The 10,432-nt window shown below is 36.2% G+C and overlaps 1 protein-coding gene across 1 annotated transcript; it reads left to right on the top strand.

The window, feature by feature from the left end:
- Nucleotides 1–8,156: 8,156 nt before the first annotated feature.
- On the top strand, nt 8,157–9,716 carry LOC123534202 (uncharacterized). Its single transcript, XM_045316328.2, has 2 exons — nt 8,157–8,431; nt 8,838–9,716. The coding sequence occupies exons 1-2, from the start codon at nt 8,270–8,272 to the stop codon at nt 9,714–9,716; spliced, it is 1,041 nt and encodes a 346-aa protein (XP_045172263.2). The 5' UTR covers nt 8,157–8,269.
- The last annotated feature ends 716 nt before the right edge of the window (nt 9,717–10,432 follow it).

Here is a 10,432-nt window from a genome sequence, read left to right as displayed (position 1 = left end):
GCTGTCCGGTCTTCAAAGCCTATTGCCAATTAGAGAAACCGTTAGCGAAACAGCATGGATCGTGGACTGACTGCGCTGATGTGGTCTCCGTTTGAAATTATTGCACCAATGCCTGGAAAGAAAAGGCAGGTGCTCGATCGTCCGAAGAATGCCGATACGTCATTACAAGAATACGTAATCACACGGAAATAACCACTTACCAATACTGGCTCACTACCTTAAAGGAATGACAGCACCAGTGCTTACATTTTTGAAGATACTCTGGTGAGCGATATGTAGGTCAGCTTTGGTCCATGGTTTAGTAACATACACACTTAGGGTCATTTCTAACCCGACACCTATATAATGCCATGTAGTTCAATTATTTGTGAACGGATTTCGTTCAAATTTTGAATGCAAATAATTTAACATATTAGACTTACTTTCCCGTAATTTAACCCCAATTGATTAACATATAGACATAAAACTTTACAAATAAAAATATCACTTAAAATCCGAATTCACAAAATGGCATACGCAAAATTCTAACAATGTGAAAAGTAAATGAATCACAGAACAGTTTGTACCGTTTGAGTAATTTTAAAATTTTCTTGTTGTCCTCCATGGCTCTCACATCATGCACACACCTCTGCATCATTGACAGCACGTAGTTTCCGGATGATTTTTGGGAATATTCTTCCCTTCCAGCATAAGGGTCTGTTCAAGTTTGCGGAGATTGCGTGGGCTGCGAGTCGATTCCGAACTCGCCTGTAAAGCTCGTCCCACAGGTGCTCAATAACATTAAGATCTGGAAATCCGGTGACTTGGGCGGGAAAGACAGCTGCCGCACATTCTGTTATTGCAGCAATATCAGGAAATAAACTTTAAGTAAATGTAAAAGTACAAAATGAATTTTATTAAACACTGTTTTACATTCTTTTTTACAAATTTAGAACAGAAAAGTAGATGTAACCAAAGTCTTTTTTCGTTCTGCTGCTTACATTGTCATCTGAAAGAGAAAAATAAAAAAAAAGCTGAGACCTAAACAAAGATGGCCCCCAAACAACTTGTTTGCCAAAGGTAAGTAAATACTGATAGACTTGCCATTTTTATAACATGACCTTTTCGAATAGTTCTTTGTTTTAAACCCAAATATACATAATTAATCGATCTAAAAATATCCAGGGGCGGTATGAGGAACTATTTGAGTTTTTAATATACCTTGAATAATTTTTCAAGCTGGCATGCCTTTGTATTATCGTGGTCCATGAAAAGTGTGATTACAAGTTCTTTTCTAAAAATAACAGGATGATTTATTAACACTAACTTAGTTAGAATTATAATCTTTAAAAAAAAAAAAGGTGTTCAGAATGGCTGAGATTTAAAACTGAAAACACCCCCAGCGAAATAACTTTTTATGACAAGTTCAATAATACTAATCAATATACATTGTACAGTCAAAGCTGCGTTAAGAAGTTAGTCAAAGGAGCGCCGCAGTATTGCTGTGTAATGCATATAACTGCTCAAGACAAGCTGAAATTAAGACAGAACATCAACTTGTGAAGTAAGCTGACTGCATGATAGGACATGTGTGACCAAAATGTCATGAATAATATATTTTCGAAGAAGTTTGCATTGGGGAAAAACTTACGTTGTCAAATTTGTTGTGAAGTTCGCTGTCAGCATAAACAGATAGGATTCCAAACATGTCCTCATCGTAATTGTCGTCATCGGTTACGAGTTTGGCAGGGACATCAGTATTGCATAGATTTAATTCTGATAAAGGCAGTGGTGTCTGACATGTTTTGGCTGGTGTGTCAAACACCTTAGGCATTTCATCTAGCGGTCCTGCTTCTCCAGCAGGAAAAAACACCTCCGTGCCGGCTGTTGGTTGAGGGTCTATCTTCTGAGACCTTGCATCTACTGGATGAGTAACTAGTTCGATAGCAGGGGTGTTGATGTCAGAAACAAGTTGTTCAGGGCGTCTTGCAGCCATACCAGGAATAAAAACTTCCGCGTTCGCTCTCAGTTTGGAAACTATTTCTGAGGATGTTGATGAGATAGCAGAAACTCTATGGTTAGGGTTATCTGAGATCCTCATGTGAACGGATGTATCAGCAAATGGTTGCACTGGGTGCAACACAAAATCATCGACTGAGTGTTGTGACAATCCTGAACCGTTCTGTAATGCTTGCGTATCTCGGACTTGGCTTTCATCGCGAGTGTCTGTATACAGTAAGACGCTGCGAGAAACCGGTAAGTCGGCTGGTCTGATTACAGGCCATATTAATGGATTAATGTATGGCATTACATGCGATGCACATTCTACCGGGTCATTATGTAGGGATAACGCATGTTTTTTTCATGTTATAACGTCTGCAGAATCCCAAGGGATTGGTGGGCCCGAGCGTAGGGCGAGGGTACCAACGTATCCGTGGGTTTATGAAGATGTTATAACACGAAATGAAACATGCGTTAACGCTATTCTGCATAACACGCGGAAGAAAACTAAGAAATGAATACTTCTCCTCAACTTCATCAAATTTCCATGAAATGCGCGGGAATATCTGGGTTGTTTTTTCACGTTGACGTCATTTCTATTTGATTATCCGTTTTGGGGCCGTATACGTTTACGCTTTGCACACGGAACGCGCATATATACAAAGGTGTTATAACAGCACGTGAGCGCGAGAATTTCTGTTAACCACACGTTTTCTCTCTTGTTAAAACACCCCCGAAAAGTGACAAGAACAGCAGTTTTATGCTAGAATGTTCATTGACAGCATCACGGACGTAAGACATGTATTTATTTTCTCTGTATCTGTTCCATCTCTCTATCTGTTTCGCAGATCTTTTCCTCTTTCTTGGTTTACACTTCTTTTTACTTCCCTTCTCGCCTTTACCTGTCCTAGGACTACTGCATTTGTTTTCATGAATATCTGTTTAATTAGAAAACGAGTCATTTAATTACAAGCATGGCTTTGCTTTACTTAAAGGTACATTCCTCTAGATGTGAAGTTTAATTCAAAATATACCATTTTGTTAAGAATATATTGATAAAAAAAACGTAATTTCATTCATTTTCACACAATATAAAGGAAGTAAATATTTTCTCGGTTTTATGCATTATTAGAAGAAAAAAACAATCAACTGCTTTGCCTTTTACATTTATTTGCATATAAAATTAAATTATATTCTAATTTTCGAGATCTGTTAGATACTTCTAGAGGCGCGTCCCATATAAAAAGGCAAAATGTTGCAATTAATTGCATACCTGTAATCCGTGGGGCACTATCTTGTTGGTTTTCATATTTATCCTGTTGTATTTCTTCCTATATTTCAACGATGAATACTCGAATGTTTAGAGGCTGTTTGACAGAGACGCAAACGAGACTGGTTGCTAAGACGCAGTATTTAGTCGTGACGTCTAATTACGTGACGTAAATGACAGAAACAAAACATAGAGAATATAGGTGAGTGCCGTAGATGAGAAGAAAGTTTATCGCGCCGGGAGGTGGAGGTGGTTATCGGGTGAGCCGACGGCGAACTGATAACGTCCGGAAGCCGAGCAGAATAAAACTTTCTCCATCTTAGGCACTAACCTAATATTTATTTATCTTGTCTTTGCTTCATTATCGGGTATTTGGCAATTATTTTCAAAAATAAGTGTGCCACACCGCCTTAATGACGTCATATTCGTAATGACATCACTTTTATAATGGACGTGATTACCGGCAAAAATCGCACTAACTTCTTCGTTTTTGATTAAAAAACTATTTATTGACATATTTTCTTTGTTAGGTCATTTCCAAACATCTTGATGGTTTCGTTGCAAATTTTCTTATGACAACAATTCGATAATGCAAGGTCAATGATCAACTGACCGTTATCATGGTCACAGGATCAAAACTGACGGTATAATCAAGATAGGATATAGCGGCACCCTGATATCGGGTCGAAAATTATACACGTGGACAGGAAAATACGAAGTGTCCGTCCGAGGGTCCCCTTTACGTAAGCACGCTGGGGAGGTAAGAGGACTAAGAATGTAGGTTAGGATGCACTGTGTTAATCTACATCTACTTGATACTTCCAACAATCATTGCGATTATAACCATGTATATTGAATGTTGTAAATGAGGAAATAAATAATTCCTTTTCATTTTCACTACCGTGTGTCTTTAGGATATCATTTAATGGACCATTCTTTTTTTTCAGGGAATAAACTACTGTCGTTCTCCATTCCAGCTTTGATTGTGACTGTTTACGATAATTATTTACGGAGTCAAGGTACAAAAAATAGCAGGGGTGTTTTTGTTCCGTTTCCCATAAATAGATCTTCTTGTTGTTTTTTCTCAGTGCTAAAGTTGATGTTATTAACACCATACATCATTGCGTTTATTCTCTCTTTCGACAATTTCCACGAAACATGTAAACATCTGGAGCCGCGGATTTAACTCCAACACTGCGTCCATAGTGACCATACATATGTAAAGAAAAAATATTTAAGAACAAAACGCAGAATGTTTGACTGATCACTAAAAATAATAATGTTATTATTTAGCACGTTTTAATTTTAGATTTTTAAATGAAAGGCTTTTCCTGCGTTCGCCACTCTGCCGGCACTTTTGGGAGGTTAGATCTTTTACGCCTGAGCACAAAAAAAATGCTGTTGTGATCATTCTTCGACCATCGTCGTATGTCCAGGAAGTCCTATATTTAAAGTAATTACTCTGTCCGTCTGCCCTGGCCGTTTAAGACAGAAAAGTTCAAGAATAAATGGTGTACAAGAACCATTATGCTGAAGATGATTATTGAATTATCTCTCTTTATTATATTTAGTTGTCCGGCCATTAATATTAACGTGCTCAAGGAATTCATGTCCGAATGAGACGTGTTTTGAAGGTATTGTCCTTGATTATTAAGCCAGATCGGTTAATTTGGTTGCTACCTTTCCACATCTTAACGCGAGTTATGACTTTTGTTAATCTCTTTTTCTTGATAATCTTTTTGTTAATTTAGGGGTATTGCGACAACATTGTGCAACTTTTTACACAAGCGGTTGTTTATACCTGCCGGCACAATTTGCAGTGTATTTCTCAAATTGTGATTTTGTATGATTAATCGGGTTTTTGTTTCAAAATTGAGGACCGGGAAGGATATTTTCCCTTTTGAGATACGTATTTAAAATTTTGGTTAATTTTTAAGGGCAAAATAATATGTGATCATAATTAAAAGTTATTAATTAAAAAATAATTTTTTGAATATAAATATTTTTATTCATACATGTAAGTTAAAAATAACAGTTTTAACCAAATTTGACAGACGGAATTAGGATCAAACGTACATGTTTATTACCTGATATACATAACATCTTGTTTCTTCAAATTGAGTGATTTTGATGATATTGGAATTTGTTTAAACTGTCAGGAAAGCATATAATTCCCATTACTCAACGTATTTTTTAAAATATGTATTTAGGGACTCATATTGGCTAAATAATCATTCTCTCAAATTGAAGTTTGTTAATACTAGAGATGTGTTTTTGTGTCTGAAATATTTCGTTCGAAACCAATAGCGCTATAGCGGAAATAAGTGAATTTATGACTTCAAATATAGAATTCTTCTAATCGAGACAGTTCTACTTGAGTAAGCGTTACAATCGTTTTTCGATTTCATCATATTAAAGTAGAAAAACGCAAATTCTCAAGTATATTCCGTAATATTTGTTAACTTTGTCAGTAATTAAGTTTTAATGCCTTCTTAGAAATATCGCATTTATTTCCGATATCTATAAAGTATTTTTTCTTGTTGTCGAACGATCTGGAGGATAGTCCCTTATAATTTATAAATTATTTTTATGGAGGGCGAAATATATGTGTATTTCTGGTTTCTTGAAAATTGTGTCTTTTCAATTTAATTTTTTTTTTAAACTATTATGGATCGTGGCCTATAAATGCATTTTTACTTTACAATACTGTGAATTTGGTGGATTTTGAACTGTAAGATATAATTATCAAAATTTATAACTCATATCCATAATTTAGATTTTAACTTTAAAGCGTTTATGCAAAAGCCGTTATAATTGCTCCCCTTTAGGCGCGGGATGTAGCCCCCCCACACGACACTAATCCAATTAGTAACTGTAATAAACAGAATTCGGTTAACTTATTGTAAAACAGGTTATTTGACTTTATTATACATATAAATCATTACAAAAAGATTTTAATAAGAAATTTTTAACATCAATATTATAATACATACAAACAAGAACATGAAATTTACACCCGACAAAGTGGATTGTTTTATTTAACATGTACAATATTCAGTTAAATTTGAACATGTAGTTATTTTATGGTAATCAACTTTATGTTTATAGTTTTAATGACATAATAATTCTAGTTGTGAAATGTATAACATGAATTAAAAAATGGAATATTTTTATTTAAACACGTAATTTGAAATAACTTTATTTTTATTTAATCTGCAAAGTATATGACATTCAAACAAGGGAATTAGATTGACACAATGTCTATCTAATTAGTTTAACCCGGTTGTCATCAGTACACGTGTACTGTGTCGGGCAAAATTTTCCAAATTAGTAAGATCAGTGATATTCAAACGTTTAGGGAAGCAAGAAAGACATAAACGTAATTAAAATAAACTCATTGAAAGAAGAAAAAACTTTTCTAGTTTACTTCAATAACTTAATAATGTTGTGAGATGATTATTAATTATAAGGAATAAATCATTTCTAAAAGAGCAGGTAAAGCTTACAATCTGTCATTTCCTTTACAGAAATCAATGGGACTCGGGATCAAACGTAGTTACTATTTCAAACGCTTCGGGAAGCAAGAAGATCATATTTTATTTTATTAATAAGTATATTGAAAGAAAGTGCAAATATTGCAGATTACTTCAATAATTAAACGGTCAATTATAAGAAAAGTGAACATTTTATTTTGTTAAAAAGACAGAAACTAATTCATTTTATTGGGAAATGAAAGTTCGTACATGTAGTAGAAATTATCCGTAATAATTCGCAGTATATGTACACTTATTTTTCTCTGAAGTATGACGCAAAGATCCAAAGCGTACCTTGGGGGTCATTCTGTCATTCATGAAATTCATACATAATACAATACATTCTTTGAGTTCCAAAGACCTTCTGTACATTTTTGACTGCAATTCTTCTTATTTAGTAGTCTTGTAGAAGGCTATGCACTGGCTATGAAAAAAAATTGCCAACTCACTTTCCACTTTGTAATGACCTTTAATAAATATTTTCAGATGCTGCTTTTGATGTCTTTGATGTGGTTAAGTTTTTTCCTTTATATTTAACAGGCGTAAATTGACCGATAATGGCTATCGATACACCGACAATCTGTTTTCAAGGGAGACAATTTCGACAATAAGCCAGCAAATTGGCTTAGATTTCTGGGTATGTATTCAAACTGCATACAGAAGGAACAGGGCAGTGCATCAGAACTAGAAGTTTACCATGCTTACTTTTTGAATTACATCCCTTTATTTAATCGAATTGTTTTTCTCATAACTCGATTGCGGATTTTTTTCCAAATATATTGGTATAAAGGAAAGTAGTGTGACACGAACCATACCTCTACGTTGCTTACTTTTTACATTATATCCCGGTCTTGAATTTACTTAATACAGATTTGTTCGGAAAACAATTAAAAAACATTAGGTTTTGCTCAACTTTCAAACAGTATTAACAGAGGACATTGAGAGAAAATGTAACGTAAAAGAACCATGATTGTACCTGACGCGACACTCGACGACTGCGGCGCGACGTACGACAACGCCAACTGAACACAGAACAGTCTCATTGTCGCTTGTAGCACGAAGTGTCACGGTAAATACCGAGTGTCGCGTCTTATCGTCGTGTGTCGCATCGCCTTCGCGTTGTCGTGTGTCGTATTTGATTGTCGCATCGAATGTCTTGCATCGGGTTACAAGGACGACGCACGACACTCAACACGACACGACAATGCGACATGACACACGACATGCGAAGTGACACGACAATTTATCGCGTAAATGTCTTGGTCGAGTGTCTTGCCATATTATTCAATATCTAAAATGCGATACACGACATGCGATGCGACACATGACATGTAAAGCGACACACGACATTATATCGCGCAAATGCAGCGGAATTGTCATGTGTCTAATTTGGCGCACGATGAAGTTATATCACTGCTTCCCCTTGTAAAAAGATTTTGTTATTGGATATGTAATTACATTATCTTTAATTACATCAGAGAGACGCATGATTCGGTGCCAAAATATCTGGTTAAGTATTTTTGTACTAGGCATGCGCGAGTTAGAGGTTAAGTACTTTCTAAATATTTGCTACATTCAAAAAGGAAAGCGCAAAAGGACAACTGGAGTTAATTATCAAGCTTGTTATGTGGTGACGATGAATATTTCGGTAAGTATTGAGCATTACTGTTTGTTTTGTTTACAAAAAAAGACCTGCTTTATTTAAATCTCATCAAAAACTTTATTGAAATTGAGGTCTATTGATAGAAACTAATTACTAGATTATCATTCAAAATTGTTTTTGAAGGGGTTTGGGTGGGGGGGGGGGGGGGGGGGGGGGAGTGCGGCGGGAAAGAAGATTTTCCGACAAGTGATAATATCCTGTATAATAACAACATGATAGTCTCCTGTATGAAAACACAAGAAAAATGACAGCTAAAATAAAAAGATAACACAAGAGTTTAACAGATTACAAAACGACAAAAATACTTATTCAAATATAAACATATCTTTAAAAATATACTAGTGTATAAATTATGATTATGAAATACACGACATGTACATATTTGTTTCAGGACATTGAACAGTACTTAACTTGGTTAAAGGGAAATCACAATGGGACTTTTGATTTAGACTACTACTACGACCTTGCAGACACATACGAAATAGAGACATTCCGAATATGGGAAGAGAGACTGAAAACGGTGAAAATATTAAACAAAGTTTTTTTAGTCGTTTCCATCCTTATAGCTGTTATCGACTTCCTTTTGCTGATTTCCATCTTCTCCGCATCGGTACGAGAGCGATCGGCGAGCTGGTACCTGTATCATCTCAATTTTGTGACAATTCTTCAAATCACGTTCTCGCTGCCGAGACTGGAAGCCATCTTACATGATACGTTCGGGACCTGCATGTTTTTCTCCTTCATAGAATGGACGCTGACTCCACTTCACTACGTCAATCTGGTCTTAATGGACATTGAAATTCTTGCAACCGTTCTTGCGTCAGATCCAAGATGGCGGACAAGTCCGCAGAAAAGATTTTTCGTCTCCATGACAGCAGCTTGGATTTCGTGCATTCTTTTTTCAGTAGTAGTAATGTTTTTCGGTCATGAGGAGCATCCACATTTTCCTATTTGCTTCCACCAGAACAAAGCCGCTGAAATTTTAGGTCATGTAGTACGAACTTTGTTACCGTTCATATTTTCAGTAGCACTAATAATAGCGGGCTTAGTACTCTTCGTTCGCGCAAAAAGAAGTCCCGAAAACTATAGCCACATGACTGTAGATCGGATCAGTTTACAAACTTTTAATGAATGGTTTGCGTGTTTCATGATGTGGAATATATCAATCGCATTTGTAGAAATCCTTGTGTACAACATGCAAACATTCTTTTTCGACCTTGGCTTAGTTTTGGACATTTCGATTCAAATGTTTGCCTTTATTATACACTAGGACTTCGGTAAGCTGCTCTTGCTTAACCGGGGTTTGCGAACTTACGAGGATGGGTTTTACGCAGGGTTTTTGTTTTTCCCCGGGTAAACGATCGGTCAGCGGGTTATACAGACACCCAGATGTTGAACAAATTATATCAAAATCCTCTATGCATGAAGAAGAAATGCTCCAGACAAGGTTTTCATTCTAGTATCCTTTGACCTCTAAGTGTGACCTTGACCTTAGACCTAGGGACCTGGTTCTTGCGCATGACACTCCGCCTCATGATGGTGAACATTTGTGACAAGTTATATCAAAATCCCTCTATGCATGAAGAAAGAATGCTCTGGACAAAGTTTTCATTCTTGTTCCTTTGACCTCTAAGTGTGACCTTGACCTTAGACCTAGGGACCTGGTTCTTGCGCATGACACTCCGCCTCATGGTGTTGAACATTTGTGACAAGTTATATCAGAATCCCTCTATGCATGAAGAAGAAATGCTCCGGACAAAGTTTTCATTCTTGTATCCTTTGACCTCTAAGTGTGACCTTGACCTTAGACCTAGGGACCTGGTTCTTGCGCATGACACTCCGTCTCATAATGGTGAACAACTGTGCCAAGTTTCATCAAAATCCCTCCATGCATGTAGAAGATATGCTCCGGACAGTCATTCTTGAATTTGACCTTTAACCTCTAAGTGTGAGCTTGACCTTAGACCTAGGGACCTGGTTATTGCG

Source organism: Mercenaria mercenaria, chromosome 12 (assembly GCF_021730395.1).
Source record: "Mercenaria mercenaria strain notata chromosome 12, MADL_Memer_1, whole genome shotgun sequence".
Classification (NCBI taxonomy): Eukaryota; Metazoa; Mollusca; class Bivalvia; order Venerida; family Veneridae; genus Mercenaria; species Mercenaria mercenaria.
Note: the sequence above shows the minus strand (reverse complement) of the source record. Positions and strands in the feature narration are given on the sequence as shown.

Excerpts from the sequence above, each read along its gene's own strand:
- LOC123534202 (XM_045316328.2), top strand. The coding sequence starts at position 8,270 with ATGATTCGGTGCCAAAATATCTGGTTAAGTATTTTTGTACTAGGCATG. Across the intron at positions 8,432-8,837 it reads TGGTGACGATGAATATTTCG|GACATTGAACAGTACTTAAC; the intron begins GTAAGTATTGAG and ends TATTTGTTTCAG.